Below are 18,557 nucleotides of genomic sequence, written 5' to 3'. Positions count from 1 at the left end.
ATGATCAATCTCCTTTGCCACACCGCCAGCGTTGGAATACCAAGTCCAGCGATGAGCTTGTGGGCACTGAAACCATGAACCAGCCACCCGAAGTATACGACTTCTTGCAACATCAAGGAACTTAGTGCAATTCTGGCTCACAGTTCCAGACCCATGTCTCATAACCATCCCTATCAGTCCCAGTTTTGCATTGAAATCCCCCAAGACAAGAAGAGTATCTCGCCTGGGGCACTGATCAACCACAAACTCGAGCGTGGCGTAGAATGTGTCCTTCACGGTGAGGTCACTCACCTCATTCGGAGCATATACAGAGACTAAGGAAAGAACACCCGAGTGACGAATTCTTAGTCTCATAATACGCTTGTTGACCGGTGTTACCTCGATTATCATTGGAGTCAGCTTATCGGACACAACTACAGCAACTCCTTGGCCATGGTAACCATCAGAGCGACCAGACCAATCGTGGGTGTAACCAACCACCATGATCTCACCACAATCCGGTCTCTGAATCTCAGAGAGTGCTGCAATACCGGTGTCCAAACGCTTGAGCTCAGATGATAACAGAGACAGGTGATCATCCTCTCTCAAGGCACTGTCACACCTTGACAATTTAGCTAGCAATGGCAACGTATAAAAATGTATGTAAAACGTTGGCTTACGCTGAAATTTTGATATATTCTTTTAAAGTTTTGATCGTATTCATAACGTGTTGGTCGTATGCATAACATATTAGTAACGTACACAGAACGTTTCGTTGTCTTATAGATAACTTACACCAACGAATGCTTAGCCTGTTGTTGGCGTTCACAACCTATGCCCAACGAGAGTTTAACTTAGGCATAGCGCGCTGCACATATCGCCGACGAACTCGTGGCGTAGTCTGTTGAAAACCTGCCGCACGCCGATTTAAATCGTAACCGCCTGAAAATTGAAAGTGTCAACCACGCAGTCACACCTTGACGATTTAGCCAGCATATGCCGACCTTTTGAAAAATTTGCCGAACCAAGCTGGCACACGTCGAATACGTTATGGGTAAGTTGTGTATACGTTAAGAGCACGCTGAAAAACGATGAAGTATGCTGTCATATTTCGTGGTACGTCTCGTACGTCGTGAAATTTCAAGCATGCTGAAAATTTTACAACGTACTCGCCGTATGGCTCACACGTTCCGCTACGCTGGGAATAAGTTGTAGGCACGATATGCGATCGTTGACACACGTCGACAAGTTCCTCGTAAGTTACTTATAAGTCGAAACACGTCGAGGTAATGTTTAGCATACCCGAAACTTATTTTCTCCGTCAAGGCACATTTTCTTTTTTTTTTCCTTGGCTCCGTGAAGGCACATGACGAAATATCTGAAGTTGTTGTTGTTGTTGTTGTTGTGTTTTTTTTTTTTGTCTATCACGAATTTTAAAATGTATTCGGACATTTGCTTTTAAGTTTCGACGTCAATGTGACAATATCCTCAAACAGAAAATATTCACAGAGGAGGAACTAAGAATAAGACATGAGCAAACTGAAGAGGCAATCGGACGTGACGTAACGGCACGTGATGAAATATCGGAAGTTATTGTTTTTTTTTGTTTATTTTTTTTTTAAACGCTGCCAATACGCCATTATACGGTAGCTGTAAATTGGAAACACGTTCAGTAAGTTCTGTGGTCGTCCGGAAGCTGTCAATCAAATACGTCAATATGCGTTGGAGGTACGTTACACATAGGTTCAAAGCACGTTACTCATAGGTTAGAAATAAGTTTTGGGTACGCTAAGCATTACCTCGACGTGTTTCGACTTATGAGTAACTTACAAGTAACGTGCCTCGACGTGTGTCAACGATCGCATAACGTGCCTACAACTTATGGCCAGCGTAGCGGAACGTGTGAGTCGTACGTCGTAAAATTTCAAGCATGCTAAAATTTGAGGACAACCGCAAAGTACAATGATGAAAGCCAGCGTACTACGGCATTTGGCAGTGTTTTTCAGCGTGCTCTTAACGTATACAAAACTTACCCATAACGTATTTGACGTGTGCATGCGTTTTAGACAAATTTTTCAAAAGTCGGCGTACGCTGGCTAAATCTTCAAGGTGTGACAGCGCCTTTAGGGATAGGACATTCCAGGCACCCACCCGAAGGGACCACCTCAGATTAACCCAAGGAGACCACCGTCTGGTGGACGACACCTCAGCACCACCCCGACACACTCTCCTTCAATCTAACCCAGGAAGGTTACCCCGTGGTTTCCCTCCTATCATCAAAGATTGGGGGTCCCGACGGCTTTGCCACAATCCCGTCATCCGGTGAGCTGCTCTCTGAAGGGAAGCTGCACAGGAGGTACTCCCACGGAGTGGGTTTTTGGGTTTTTTTAATGCTTTTGGAATGTTTTTCAGAATGAAGGGTTTTACGGTGGCCGGAGTGCAAATCCTGCCACCAACTTCCAAATAAATAAAAATTACCCCCGTGTGGGGGTGACGGTCATCTCTATAATACCACAAGTTCTCAATGTTCAGTTATGACCGAAGACTACTGCGCAGTTATACTGCGCAGCTTGAACTGCGTAGTTTGGTTAAAGATGACTCAGCATTTTGGCACGCACGCACGAAATTATATTTTGAAAATAAATGCCGACGTTTACGTTTCGGGTTTTGAAACTTTTGCACCTTCGGCAGAAAATGTATAAATATAAAAGGCTAAAAATGTGTTTTATATTTATATTTCATTTCTCCTTCCTTCCTTCTTTGCAAATCGCATCGGCGTTTTTGACCATCTTCCGGATCACGTGACGATCAAACGGAAAGGAAATTCAAAAATCTGTCTGGTTAGATACAAGATAATATTTTTTACTATCATAATCAATAAACAGTTGCCGAATATCTTGTAGAATGGCAGACTAGATAGGTTTTGAAAATGGCGGTTTTTATAACTTACGTGACCTCGTGACCTTGACCCTGACCTTGAACCCGGACAAAAGTTATATCGTTGTGCAACACTCATCGACCTCTACCCACATACTTAGTTTCATCAAGATCAGAAATAAAAATTGTTGACGGACGGACGTACAGACATTTGGTCCGGCTTTATTAGGTCATCTCGTTAGAGATGACCTAAAAAGTAACCCAACTGCAGGAGGACATCCGCAAACACCATTGGGCACTAGATATGGATGGCCGTTGGCTCACAAGGAGGTCCTCCGTTCTTTGACAGGTTTTGTTCTTCATCCTGCTGGGTGTCCATATCCAAACACCCTCCTCACCAAGAAACTTGGTGGGGGGGACGGTTTAGTCGGCGACAACCCAACCATGGAACAGGTTAGTACAGGTTTACATGGTACCTGTAGCAAGTCACAGATGTAATCTGACCTGACTTTGAGAGGAAGAGGAGAGGGCTGTTTTTGTGTACTTAGTCGAGCCTCGTATAAATAAGAGCTAACCTCACACACACAACATATAACAAAGGTAGCTGAAGACAAGAGGGTGCAAGAGAGAGGGAAACAAATCAACAGTGGGGAACAAGGAACAATAACCTTGACATTGGAGCTGAAAATGGACATTATAAAATGTTCTGATAAAGGTGAAACCCCCAAATTGGTCATTTGTTAGACTAACAGTTTGATGATCGGAACAATTATCATGGACAAGACACGGATTTTACTGTACTGTACTTTATTTTGCAGTATGTTTTGCCAATTGTATTTGTTACATTTCTCGGCGCTGGAAGGGGTATTATTTACTATAATCTTTTGCAAAAACATAATATTTCAGCTTAGTTATGTGTGAAATAGGCTTTATCGGCTTGGTTGTTAAACCAAACCACCATTTATAACAGAGTTCGGACTTAGGAACATCCGATTTGGAAACGATTGTTCAGAACCCAACCTGTTGGCAAATTGAGGATTTCCTGTACAATATACTGCTTTCATTTCTCCACTGTGTACCAACTAATATCCTTGAAATTAATGTAAAAATACAATTATATATAATATAATGTCTGTCTTGTATGCAATTTGTGTGCACGATTTTCAAAAATCACAAGCAGATGGTGGCATAATGGTTGCAGCATCCACTCTTGAATTTTGGAGGTCAGTGTTTTGAATCCAATCCTGGCTGAGTCAAATGAAAGATTAGAAATTGCACCGTGCTGTTTCCTTGCAGGAGGGCTAACATTTAGAAGCTGGACCACAACTAAACCCCATAAGTTGCCGTAGAAGAAATTTCTCCTTATTTTTCTCACTAAGTGAGTCGAGAAAAGTGACAAAGATGCTATTGTTGGTTCCCAGAATGCCCCGGAAAATCACATCACTTCCCACAAGCTCAGGGGCTATGTTTATCTGAAGTGAAGTCCAGTGTTGCCGCATGTATATTTCTGCACATGTGCATGATTTGTTTCACAGCTCCTCCATGAGGCTTAGACCCTGTAGAAACTAGAGGGCTGCATTCGGAGATAACTGATAACTGATGATTCCCGATATAGCCAACTCGTAATATGAGCCAATTGGTAGCAATTTAAATTCTGCCTCAGTGAAAACAAACTTCTTTTCACCCCCCCCCCCCAAAAAAAAGCAGGACAGCAAGACTTCATGCTTTCCTCTATGAACCATAATTAAAAATAATTACAAATTGAAAATTTAGAAATATTGAAATATGTAATTGAAAAAATAAAATAGACAAAATAAATAAATACTTAAAAAAAATTTTTTTCCCATTTACGGTATTTTAAATAATTTAATTTTTGGGGAGAAATTGTGGAAAAAAAATGAAATAATTGAAAATTGGAATTTTAAATAATTAAACGAGTCGAAGTACATTCAAAGTAAATAAATAAACAAGCAGTCATAGACTGGTACTTACGAAATCGTCAACTTGACCTCTGACCTTGTCTAATAAAAGCTGTCTATAGAGAAGGAAGCGACGCAAACCAGAAGTTTCTATGATGATTCTGTACCAAACCATCAAAAATCGAATGTTTTGGATGTTTGACCTCACTGTGACCTTGACCTTTGACCGATTTTGACCAAAATCTAATCAGTGCTAGCCACCACCCTCCTGAATCACGTGGTGTGATTTGACATTGGTCGCTTCTTCCGTTCTCGAGTTATCTGTACCAAACCATCAAAAATCGAATATTTAACCTCACCGTGACCTTGACCTTTGACCGATTTTGACCAAAATCTAATCAGCACTAGCCATCACCCTCCTGAATCACGTGGTGTAATTTGACATTGGTAGCTTCTTCCGTTCTCAAGTTATCTGTACCAAACCATCAAAAATCCAATAGTTGGCCTCACTGTAACCTTGACCTTTGACCGATTTCGACCAAAATCTAATCAGCACTAGCCACCACCCTCCTGAATCACGTGGTGTAATTTGACATTGGTAGCTTCTTCCGTTCTCGAGTTATCGTGCCTACAAACAAACAAACAAACAAACAAACAGAAACGGAAGGCATCAATATACTTACGAAATCTTTAGATTTCGTAAGTAATAAATCCTCCAGCGCACGACATTGCTGGGGCGCCTCAGGTGCCCGGCGATGCCGCCGTACAGCACGTGGAGACGGAATTTGGAGGGAGCAGTGTGCAATAATTCATTGATTAATTGCATAATTAAAATAAATAAATAATAAACGTAAAGTAATTGATTTCTCAATCAATTGCCAAATAGCATACCTAAACCACCAGTGTTTCATCCACATCTGTAACTTTTTTAAAATTAAGCAATTCATCATTAAATGAATAATCAATCGATAAAACAAAAATACTCTTTATAGCCTTATCACTTGTTCATCGTCATGTCCAAATATCTGTTTCCAAGCTCAAAAGGTGCCTGAGATATTGCCCAGATGAGACATAAAATAATTAATTAATTAATTAATTGATTGATTAATCAAATAATAAAAAACATCATTTTTGCCAAAGAGCATCTTCACTTTTGTCCCCAAATTTCAACTTCCCAGCTCAAAGGTGCCCGGCGATGTCGTCATGCATCGCCTGGTTATGGGATTGGTTGGGTAGGAGCAGTGTACAATAATGGAAAAATTATTCTTCAAAAATAAGGGTACCGTCGCTGTCTCTGTCTCTGTCTCCTGCTCACAACAAGAGGAAACACAATTCCTCCCTCTGTGAACCACAAAAAAAAAACTCCTCCATGAGTATTCCATCACTGTTAAAAAAAAAAATACAGCACTTACTTCCAGGCCCATCGGAGACCGGAAGTGCATTCTGATTGGCCGAGTTGTCAGGTGACTGTTGCGAGACCCGATTGGCCGATTTAGGCCGCAGTGGCCCATTCTGATGCGGCTCAGCTTTCTTCGATCTTGCAGCAGCATCAATGTCCTCGTCATCATCATCACCATCACTTGGAAATGCAAGTAACCAATTGGTTGCTCGTTCCAAGTTGTTGTTCTGTCAAGTGGAAGGTGTTGGGAAGGTCAAACAAAGCATGACTTGCCCTTAGGTGATTAGAAAACAACGGTTTTGATTATACTGTGTGTGCAACAAAATCCCCTCCTTGCATTTACAAACACTAATCAAAAACCTATTTTTCAAGATTTAATGAAACGGTTTCCTTTGCTCATGCAATGCTTGATTCTGCCTTTAACCCTGAGAATTTTAGCAATGGAATAGTTGGCCAATAAGTTTCAATATGGCAATGAATACGAACCAATACGGGGGGCGGGGGCTCGAATTCAGGACCCTAAGATCTTAAGCCAGGCACCTTAACTGTTAAGCCAACATCAGGCATAGGAGTGGCATGGGAAGTGTAGGTGCAGCAGAGGTGTTTCTACAATAGCTCTATATTTTGTACAGTGACGATAACTTTAATTATTTGCAAAAAAAATGCCACGCAAATGATCTTCCAATATTTGTAACATCAAACAGATTTCATTACCTCTTCGTACAAGGACCCGTTTACATAACCTAAAATGGCAGATATTATGGCCATCCACTTCCCTGTCAGTTTATTCCTTCCTCAATCCTCCCCACCACTGCCCATACTCCTTTAACTCTATCCTCTCCCATTCTCATCCCATACAGGTATGTTATGTATAGGTTGACCTGTGAAATGCTGACATTTTTGCTTTCACGATGAAAAGAAAGGTTACCCTGGAAATGGCCCCTTCTCTGATAATTATTATTTTGTAAATAGCACATTCTTTCCCCCAAATGATAGAACATTCTGCCGTGATTAAAAAGAAAAAGAAAGTATATCAAAACTAACGATTAATACAAAAAGCACGTTCCAGCCCAGAAGGACTCATCCCTTTTGCCCACCAACACACGTTTGCTTGAAGGGCCTTGAATGCCCGCTGGCGTGTGAACCCCATGCAGACTATAAGGGCCACGCTTTCCTCTGGGGGAGGAGTTTGGCTGGAAAGTTTTGGACCCCAGGCACCTCCAAGAATGACTCCATCCTCTTCTTCCTCCTTGTCTTCGACTTTATCAACTAGCACAAGTGGCTCTGCAAAGTCTGCCCAAAACAACCAATGTCGGTGATGAGTAAGAATGAAATGCTATCGATGTATTCACGTCTTTTAAGTACCGTTAGGCATGATCTAAACATCACCGTTTATTAGAACAGCCCACTGAGTGATGTACAAATGCTCCTGACATTCTTATTAAAGTCAAACAAGAATACAATTTTAAAATTGAGAATTAATGTGCAGGACTGATCATGATCAATGAAAAAAAAATTAAATGCACATTATACAGTTAAGGAAACTTCAGTTCGTTTCTGTGGAAGGGATTCCGTCTTACCTTTGCGAGACCATGATTGGCTATTGAAACATATATTTTACACAACCAATCAGCAGCCCACACAGTGTGAAGGACTTCTTTTTTTTGTATACCTTGTCGAGGCTCGTATGAGAGCTAACACCCAACACACAGCAAGGGGGCATGAGACAAGAGGGGTGGGAGTGGGAGGGACAAAACAGTGGGGAACAGACACATTGGGAGATCTGTGGAAGGGAGAGGGATGGGGATGGGACGGGGAACATGAGGAAGAGAAGATGGACATTACAGGGACTTTCAGGAAGAAAAGCAGGGGAATTGAAGGAAGTGGGCTTGGGTGGATTATCGGGGATAGAAAAGATCAAGGATTTGGATGGGGGATGATAAGAGGTGGTGGTGAACAGCTGTTTTGAAAGCCTGGAGGGAAGAATGGGAAAGAATAGAGTGAGGGAGTTTATTCCAAAGGTGGGAAAAAAAAGAGGAATGAAAGGGTGAAGGTGAGCATTGATTCGTGATTTTGGTAGTTTTACCAGAAGGGGGTTGTTGGCGGACCTTGAGCGCCATGTGGAAATGTGGTGGGGACAAATCGCAGAGAGAGCAGGGGGGGGGGCTAGGCTGGAGAGGAGACGGTAGAAGACAGAAAGACCACCGACCAACCTGCGGTGATTGAGTGAGAGGCCCAACGACTCGGCTTCATTGCGGGAGATGCCGATGATCCTAAATGCCCTGGTTTCGACAGTGTGAAGCCGAGAAAGGTGGGAGGCAGGAGCACCAGCCCGGAGGGGAGAGCAGTACTCTATCAGGCTATGGACAAAAGCTTTGTAAGTGGTCAAGAGCTCAAGAGGGCCAAGGAAGGACTTTGCACGAAGGAGGATTCCCAGTCGGTGACTGGCTTTTGAGGCGAGGTTGGAAATGTTACTTCCCCAGGAAAGGTCATGGCAGATAGTGAGACCAGAAGCTTGAAAGAAAAGACTTCTTCCAGAGGATTGTTGAGAAAGTGGATGGGGGGGGGAGGGGTTCAAAACGGTCCTTTCGAAGAGACATAGTGAGAGTGTGAGATTTGTCTGGATTGAAAGACATGTTCCACGTGTTGGACCAGTTTGTCATTTTATCCAGATCTGCAGTGAGCTAAGAAGCTGCTGCTTGCTGGTCTGAGGGATGATAGATGGTACGTCAGAGGGTGGAGTCATCAGCAAAGAGATATATATGATTTTCCAGAGGCGGAGAGATCATTGATGACAAGCAGAAAAAGAACAGAGCCCAGAACGCTACCTTGAGGAACTCCAGCCTGGACAGGAAGAGGGGATGAAAGAACTCCATTTAGGGCCACACGTTGACTGCGACAGGAGAGGAAGTCTGCGAGCCATGAGTGGAGATGGCCTTGAATACCATGGGAAGAGAGTTTGGTGAGTAGGGCAGGGTGCCAGACTGTGTCAAAAGCACGTGATATGTCCAGGGATACGGCTCGGATTTCCTGTCTGGCATTGAGGATCTCCATCCATTGATGGGAGAGCAGAAGCAGCATATCCAGGGTAGAGTGACCTGGTCTGAAATAAAATTGATGATCGGAAATCAATCCATTGGCGAAGAGGAAGGATTTGATGTCTGAAGCGATGATGGATTCCATCACCTTGCTAATGATTGGGAGAAGGCTGATTGGTCTGTAATTGCAGGGATCTGTTTTTGCACCTTTTTATGCAGGGCAGTGATGTTAGCAGATTTCCAAGCAGATGGCAGATGACCTTGAGAAAATGAGAGGGTGAATAGAACAGAGAGAGGGTGAGCAAGAGCAGAAGCGCAGGCTTTGAGGACACGTGGGCTGATGCCGTCTGGATGGGTTGCGGAATCTGAGTCGAGGTTTGAAAGCAAGCTCTCCACCTTGTTAGGAGAAAAGGACACAGAGTCCAGGGACAGTTGGGTGCGACTGGGTAAGGTGGGTAGAGAAAGTGATGGGTTTTGGACACAAGATTTAGCTGCAAACACCGAGTTTAGGCATTCAGCTTTATCACGTGCGGTATCAGCAGTGCGGCCATTTGAGGTAAGGGAGGGGATGGAGGGGGAACATACACCAGAAACAGATTTGATTAAACACCACCAGGATTTTGAGGAGGGAGAGAGGTTTGAGAGTTCAGACTTGAGATGAGAAAGATGTTGTTTTCTGGCTCTCCTGAGGGTAGATACACACTTGTTCTGAGCTTTCTGGAAGGAACTGAGATTGCCCTCAGTTGGGTTTGCTTTCCATGAGGCAAGTTGTTTCAGGACAACTGCCTCACCACAAGCTTCAGTGAACCAAGGGCGGGAGGAAGGGTAGGACAACTGAACACGAGAGGGGATAAATCTGTGCATGAGGGAGAGCAAGTTTCTTTGAAAGAATTTCCAGGATGAGTTGATGTTTGAGAAAGCAGAGATAGGAAACCAGTCTGTAAGTTTGATGGCTGCTCGGAGACCCTGCCAGTCGGCTTGACTGAAATGCCAGACTCGACGGCGGTGAGGTGGTTCTCTGATAACAGCCAGAGAGATGTCCACTTTGACAAGGACGTGATCAGAAGAACCAATTGGAGCGGAGGAAGAACAGCAGATATTATCAGGGAAATTTGTCAAAATCAGATCCAGAAGAGATGGAGTACCATTGGTTGAGATCCGGGTCGGGAAGTTGACTGATTGAGTCAGTCCCAATGAGTCGCAGAAAGCTTTTGCTGAGGTGCCATGATTTTACACCGGATGCCGGATTTTACACAAACACACTGGTACTCATTTCGCTGACCTCAGAAGGATGACAGGCTGAGTCAACCCCCTGGTGTATTAATTCAGCGTCCAACGGGGCTTGAACTCAGGACCCGAGGATCCCAAGCCGCCACTCTAACCACTTAGCCAACACCAGGCTTAACAACTATTCTGTAATCACTGAACAATTCCACTCATTTGTATGATTTCTTCGACAGAAACGAACACTTTCCGTGTTGCAAAAACTCTTGCTGTCATTTGGTTCAGAGTGCACAAGAAAAAATTACCCCCGGTTGGGGGTGACGGTCATCTCCGAAGCTCTGTCGATGTGGATCTCTGATCGGCTTAGAATGGCTTCGATGTCGTCCTGACTTTTGGTTCAACGTACAGACGAAAGCCCGGGAGTAAAAAAGATAGAAAACCTCAGAAATCAAACTACATTTCTGAGTTATCCGGAGATAGATTTTGAAAATGGTTGATTTGGAACATTTATGATCAATGTGTCCTCAAAAGGATAGAAACCGGACCTCAGAAATCAAACCGCATTTCTGAGTCATAAATGGCGGATGATATTTTTTGACCGTATCACAGACGATTTTTCCAACTTTGAAGACATGTGACTCGATAACCAGGACGAATTTTTAAAAACCGGCCCGACCAAATTTAGATATTGCTCCATATTATCAGAATCCGAAGAAATTTCGAAGATCGGATCACAAACGGTGGAGATAGATTTTGAAAATGGATGATTTCGAAATTTGAGTGGCCTTGACCTTCAATCCTGTCAAAAGTCATACTGTCGTGCATCACTCATCGACCCCTACCTACATACCAAGTTTCATCAAGATCGGGCGATTTTTTTTTTGACCGTATCACATCGACGATTTTTCCAAATTTGAAGACACGTGACTCGATAACCAGGACGAATTTCAAAAAACCGGCCTGACCAAATTTAGATATTGTTCCATATTATCAGAATCTGAAGGAATTTCCAAGATCGGATCATAAACGGCGGACGAGATAGATTTTGAAAATGGACGATTTTGCAACTTTGGAGTGACCTTGATGTTGACCTTGACCTTCAATCGGGTCAAAGGTCATACAGTCGTGCATCCCTCATCGACATCTACCCACATACCAAATATCAAGAAAATCGGAAGAAAAAAATGGGGACGTACGGACATCGAGACTGGTTTTATTAGGTCATCTCATTCGAGATGACCTAAAAAGGGGAAAGTAATACGAATGTGGTTTTCACCTCTGACCAAACTCTGTGGTGTGATGGTTAGAGCGTCCCTTCTGAGTCTGGGGTTGGAACTCTGTCCGAGTCATATCAAAGACTTGTAAAAAAAAAATGTGACGTGCTGCTTCCTTCCGTGATGCTTAGCATTTAAAAAGGATGGAACACGGTCAAATAACTATAGGTTGGCAACGATTATGCAGGCTTGATGAGCCAATTGGCTCCATCGTGTTGAAATTCCTTGTACGGTAAGGGAACAAATTATTATTATCATCATCAGTTGCACAGTTTCGATATGATTACACATTTCCATGCCGATACCTTTGTTTTTACGGTTTAAAATCAAAAGGTACAGCAGACCTCGAGTACAAATTTATTTATTCATGTGCAGCCTGTGGCTGCTTGGCTGCATCATTTTCTGGGAGCGTGGCTGTGCCGCTGATGCAATGGCCCCTGTTTACCAGCATGCTGCAACTCATTTTGCCAACTTCGGAAGGATGACAGGCCGAGTAAACCCACCTGATGCTCATTCAATGGTGATGACCATGGCTTGAACTCAAGACCCAAAGATCTTAAGCCAGCCACCTTAATTGTTAAGCCAACACCAGACTTTCAGTACGAATGAACGAAGGGTAGATATCCTGTTCATTAAGCTTAGGACTTAACTTGGGATTTTTTTTCAAGAGGAAACAATCTTACACAAACATGCTAAGAGGATATCAAACCCGTTTCTAAAGTACATCAAAATTATTTGGTACCTCAAGGCCATATAAAGAATCACAATAGGACATGTCTATTTGGTGCATTGTGGCATTTGGCTTGTGCAACTTTGGGCCAAGAAACTTTCATCAAAGGTTTTCATATTTTGTGAAATGGAGTGGTGCTCTACACTGTGAGCCAAAGCCTTGTACTCCTGGATGCAGTGACTGTTAAAGTCATCATTTCCAGATCATCATTATTAGTACAGCAAGGTAAAATCACTATTGTTATTATTTTATTTTTACCTGACTCATCCATGTGAGAAAATATCCAATCGAGAGCATGATCGATACCCAAGCCACCAGAGTAGTACAGGGCTTTCCTGCAGGCCTCTTTTGGAAAACCCATCTCCAGCAGTTGTTCAAAGATGGATTCCTCCACAAATGAAGCTGCAAGTCAAGGTGAGAGTGAGTGGTATTGCCAACGTAAAGAACACTTGTTGAGCCATAATCACATCTCCAACTACTTTGATAGGAATCACAATTGTCTGAGCATTACGTTGGAAAAATAATGTTTCATTTCCACGTGTAAAGCATTCCATGAAAACATGATTAGCACCACATAAAGAGCTGGGACAATGTCACTACATGTGCAAACGTTTTCCTTCTCCATAAAAAGGACCATAATACGATCATATATGATGACAATCACCCTCCATCTCCTAACCTACCCAAGAAAGAAAGAAAAAAAAAGTATAAAATTTTCCACTTAACTTTTACAAGTTTGACTTTGATCTCAGTGTCGAGGGTTGATCTTGGCTTTGCCAGAGATGTCGATATCTTTCCAAAGTGAATAACCTGCCTTTCAATCAGCAATTATTTTCTAATTAGTTTGCTATCAGGGAGATCCGCGTTTTTCATTAACTTGTGCAGATGCTCCAAAAATTATAAATGGTGGTTGGTTTCTCGACATGTCTGAAAACATTTCATCGTGTAAGGAGTTCTCATTACACAACAGAAAACAAGTCGTTGTGAAGGGAATCGTGAAAACTGCACGGAATTGTTGGGAAAATGTTATAAAGATGAACTTGTGGTTTATGTTTAAAATGGAGAACATCCATCCATCCATCCATCCATCCATCCACAGGTAGTGTTTTACTCAAAAATGAACACATTACAATGTAAGACATGGAAACTGAGACGTGCACCTTGTTATAAAAACATAGCGGTATTGTGTGTGTCGTTTTGATATACTCAGTGTCAAAGGCTTATGGAAGAGTAGTGGAGGAACAGGGTACAAAAGGGTCACCATACAGAAAGTGGAGTGAAAGGGAAAGGATGCACCAACACATGAAGAGAGACGTGGCAGGTGAAAGGGGAGTCGGGTCTCAGTGCTTGCAGTAAAGCTCTTAAGTTGTTTATCGCAAGTGGAATCGTCTTTTAAAAAAAAAAAATTGTATGCACAGTCGAGGCTCATGGAAGAGCTAGTGTTAGTACACTGAATGGATCACGATGCAACAGGGCAAAAGGAACGGTAGAGAGAAGGTGAAAATACCAACAGCAGAGTTGAAGGTCAAGATAGAGGCAGATGAACAAACAATGGGTGTGGGGATGAATTGGGGGGGGGGGCTTGAGAGGATGCATGGGGTGGACACAATGGATATACATAAGCCTTCCAACTGAACATTATCTTTGTCTACCCACAGCCTTCTCCAATTATGGTGATGTCTGTCTGCATGTCCCCGTTTGCTTGTTTCCCACCACCTTGCCAGTCTGTCGACCTTCCACTCGCTGTTGTCTAGCTCTTCCACAAACCTTGACCTCTGTTAAAAACAAACAAAAAATCCCTTCAAGAGTTTATTACAGTAAAAACTAACCTCCAGGTGGCAAAAGGGCCGTGTCAGTTTCTTGGCCTGGGGGACAACCGAGTGTCGGCCGACCAAGCAATCCCGTGGGTCGAAGGGTGGGGGGTGCAATGTCAGGCAGCTCCTTTTCACCTGGCCGCAGTCCAACACCTTTTAACTTTGTAATGTCCAACTCATCAGGCATATCCACTGACACATCTGAAATATAACAATTAACATTTTAATATTCCATCTATTTATTAATACATTCAATTCTTGATAATTTACCCACCTATTTCATTCAATGATCTGAACAACAACACAGGACCTAGGTAGACCCTTCTCACCAATTTGAATGGCAAAAATTTTGAAAAGGCCATTTTTGGTCGTTGGAGCTCTCACTTCCACAGTACACCTGACAGCAATTGAAATCCAATCCTTTGTTTGTCGTAGAGGAATACTAAACTTTGTCAAGGCTATTGTTGGGCTGCATCAGCAGAAAAAATCAAATTACACGTTTTATCAACTAACCATTGGCAAAGGTGTGTTAACCACCATGGGAAGCAGAGTAAAGCTGATGCGTCAGGCATTAACCCATCATCATAACAAAAGAGTGATGCAAGGATTGAGAGGTTTACATATTGTTGGGTATTGTCAGTTGGGGTTAAGGTTGTAAGAAGCTGACTCGGGGATGAAGGATCAAGGACGGGATCGATGATAAGGGGTAGGGGATCAAAGTGCAGTGAGTGAGTAATGAAGGGTCGATTCATGAATGAAGGGGTAATCATTGATAAGGGAGTTGCATCGTCGACGAAGAGTCAAACGTCAGAGGGAGCTGGGTCATTAATAAGCATATAAACATGGGAATATTATTATAGAAATGAGAACAAAAGGGAAATAAGAAGCAGTTAGCTATGAAGGACAAAAAAAAATGTTGAAAAACAGAACAGCACTCTTCGATGTCACAACATCGACCGATATTCCTCTGCACACATTATTACTAGGGTTGGGCATACAACCATACTTTTTTTGAAAGGAGTGTTTTTTATGGTCAAATTTCACGCTGATCACGAATCCATTGAACTTTTTGACATAGGATGATGTCTCAGGTTGGTAAAATGCAAAAAATCAAAATGGCCACCAAATTTACCCATTTTCAGGTAAAATTTGATAATTATGGCAGTAGGATAAGAATACTGATTCTGGCTCACTTTTCCCTATGTAAATGAATGGAGGATTTTCAGCGATTCCCTTTTTTTCCCTAAAAATAAACCCCCTTTTTATCCCAAGGTATATTTATTTGTCTCCCCTTTTAACCTAGGGGCTCTCTATTCAAATAACCCATACAACAAGATAAAGATTTGTTAAAGGTGATTCTAAAGAAATATCTGAAACGTCTAAGCCCCGGGACACTCTTTATCAAATAACCGATGCATATTGTTTAGCTCACTCATTGAACCTATAAACATTTGTTCATTCTCAAATTCTTTCAATAGTTTAATTTTCTTTGCACAATAATCCCCATCTAAAATATTGACAAACAAAACATTTGAATCTTTATATTTTTTAAGATACCCCTTGTGCCATTACGAAATGATAAACTTCTCTTAATGCTCTTGTTTGACCACCTCCTGAGCCACAGGTTATTTTTGTTAAGCCCCGCCCACTTTTCATAAGCCCCGCCCACTTTCAAATGGAATTTTTTAAAGCCCTGCCCACTTTTCTTTAAGCCCCGCCGACTTTTCACGAGGTATTCCATAAGCCACGCCCACTTTTCCTAAGCCCCGCCTACTTTTCCACGGATTTTTTATAAGCCCGCCCACTTTTGCCAAGCCCCGCCCACTTTTGATAAGCCCCGCCCACTTTTCATGAGGTATTTTTATAAGCCACGCCCACTTTCCTAAGCCCCGCCTACTTTTGCTAAGCCCCACCTACTCTTACATCATTTCCAGTTCATCTCTGACTCACAAAGAAATCACAAGAAAATTCCAGCATGTTATGGTTTTGAAAAATTGCCCAAAGAAGGCCTGCGTGAGCTTGCCCAGGGAATTTCCACAGGAAACCACACCCAACAGTCTTTCCCTATAAAAGCCTCATGCCCAGGCTCCATTTTAAACATTTTTTTTGCTGGCAATGGTGTGCTGTGTGCTTGCCTGGAACTCTCAGACTTGTATGGAACTAAACCTTCAAGTTGATGAACTGGATTCAAACCTCTTATCTGTTGAGGTAAGATTTTTATTTTCCTATTTTCAAACTTTAATTGAAGCATACTCATTTAATAATTAAATAACTCAATTAATACATTATTATTTTCTCTCACAGGAAATTGTATCTGAAATACGAAATGAAAATACTGCTTTTGCTACAACTTGGGGTGAAATTGTTGGCTTGGTTGAAGACCTTATGAGCGAGCAAGACCTTGAGTGGGATGACTTTGGGGTTCCTTGGAACTCTCTGACTTGTATGGAACTAAACCTTCAAGTTGATGAACTGGATTCAAACCTCTTATCTGTTGAGGTAAGATTTTTATTTTCCTATTTTAAGTTCCTTTTAAACATCGACTCGTTTAATAATTAAATAACTTAATTAATACATTATTATTTTCTTTCACAGGAAATTGTATCTGAAATACAAAATGAAAATACTGCTTTTGCTACAACTTGGGGGGAAATTGTTGGCTTGGTTGAAGACCTTATGAGCGACCAAGACCTACAGAACGAGTTCGTCCTTGATGACCCAACCAAAGAGTTATACCTTGGAGACCAGCAAAATCCTGAAAAAGAGTTTTACAGCAATAGTACTCATTGTGAGTTATCAAGACAATACCCACTGAACAAGTTATACCTTGATGAGCCAGAATACAAGTTTTACCTTGGAGACTCACAATTTTCAGATATTTTGAAAAATGGAGTTTTCCTTGATGATCCACAGTTATACTATGTGAGATCTATCACCGAAACCCATCAAAATTGGAAAAATGGAGATTTCCTTGATGATCCACAGTTATACTATGTGAGATCTATCACCGAAACCCATAAAAATTGGAAAAATGGAGATTTCCTTGATGATCCACAGTTATACTATGTGAGATCTATCACTGAAACCCACTATATTTCTGGAAATTGTGATTCTTCCTTGGAGTCTTGGATAGATGGTTATATTTTTGGAGACTTGAAATGTGGGTTCTGGCTTGATAACTCAACAGGAATGTGGTTATACCTTGGAGACTTGGAAAGTTGGGTTTATTTTGAAGACTTGAAATGCTACCACTCTTTGGGATCTAAACCTATCAAGAAAGTTCTTACTCCCTCTTTCTTCGTCATCAAACCTGAAAGCTTTAAAAGACAGAATTGGAAGAAGAGAAAAAACATAAAAAATATACATTGTTCGTTCTGGGAAGAAAGTGCAGGCTTACTCCCCCTTTCTACGTCATCAAACCTGAAAGCCTTAAAAGACGGAATTGGAAGAAGAGAAAAAAAAAAAAAACGTAAAAAAATATATATATAGGTGGAAATCTCATTTTGAAAAAGACATTGTGTTGGGCGAGGATTGAGTTGGGGTTGAGATTTTGAATGTGAGGGTTGGGGCACACACACACACACACACACACACACACACACACACACACACACACACACACATCAACAAACAAAGTTAAGCCTTGACTATTCAGTTGAGGATTCTGTGTTTGGGGTTCACAGATCTAAGAACGTCCCCCTTGACACACATTATATACTGTAATACACCTCGGACTTGTCCCTCTAGTGTCCACAAAGGTGTATAGTAGGAGGGAGTGAAGCGCCAACCCATTGCTCCCATTGGTATTATCTGCTTAGTTTTGTCTTTTGTAATTCCTGTGAATAAAATGAACCTAAAATCTCTTCCCCTTCCAAATCATATATCTTATAAGTCCAAGGAACCGTATCTATTACATCAACAATTTTAAAAAGTTCTTTCGTCCATCGTTTAGTAAAACCCTTTTCAAAATGAGATTTCCACCTATATATTCTTACGATATCACCAACTTTGAACTTAGGTTTTCTGACATTAATCTCTTTTTCATATTTTAATTTTGTAAATGTTTCTGATGGTTTCATATTTGTTGACGTGTGAATCGTGTCATTATACTTATCCACAATATCCTGAATAAAAGATGACCATTGTTGTGAACCGAGTTGTGTGAATTTTTTATATAGTCTCTCTTTTAAGGTACGATTAAAACCTTCAACAACAACTGCCTTCCCTTCATTAAAAGGTACTGTATAATGTAATACTGTTATTTTTTAGAAAATTCATAAATGTCTTGTTATAAAACTCTCTA

General features: G+C 41.6%; 2 protein-coding genes across 8 annotated transcripts in view; one reads left to right on the top strand and one right to left on the bottom strand.

Annotated features, from left to right (window-relative positions):
• Positions 1-18,557, bottom strand: part of LOC147019045 (ubiquitin carboxyl-terminal hydrolase 13-like) — a 115,761-nt gene that overhangs the window by 16,617 nt on the left and 80,587 nt on the right. For all 7 annotated transcript variants that reach the window (XM_085899245.1, XM_085899242.1, XM_085899243.1 and 4 more), the window contains 4 exons: positions 14,270-14,455; positions 12,699-12,842; positions 7,280-7,467; positions 6,188-6,401 (listed from right to left, as the gene is read on the bottom strand). In XM_085899245.1, coding sequence (XP_085755371.1) covers positions 6,188-6,401; positions 7,280-7,467; positions 12,699-12,842; positions 14,270-14,455 — 732 coding nt within the window. The remainder of the gene's footprint in view (positions 1-6,187; positions 6,402-7,279; positions 7,468-12,698; positions 12,843-14,269; positions 14,456-18,557) is intronic.
• LOC147019046 (uncharacterized) lies at positions 14,451-18,456 on the top strand. Its single transcript, XM_085899263.1, has 2 exons — positions 14,451-16,753; positions 16,850-18,456. Exons 1-2 carry the CDS (start codon positions 16,640-16,642, stop codon positions 17,741-17,743), a joined length of 1,008 nt encoding a protein of 335 aa, XP_085755389.1. The 5' UTR covers positions 14,451-16,639; the 3' UTR covers positions 17,744-18,456.

Source organism: Eptatretus burgeri, chromosome 10 (assembly GCF_056783735.1).
Source record: "Eptatretus burgeri isolate ZD-2024b chromosome 10, Ebu_testis_v1, whole genome shotgun sequence".
NCBI lineage: Eukaryota > Metazoa > Chordata > Myxini > Myxiniformes > Myxinidae > Eptatretus > Eptatretus burgeri.
This window is presented reverse-complemented; position numbering and strand designations above follow the sequence as displayed.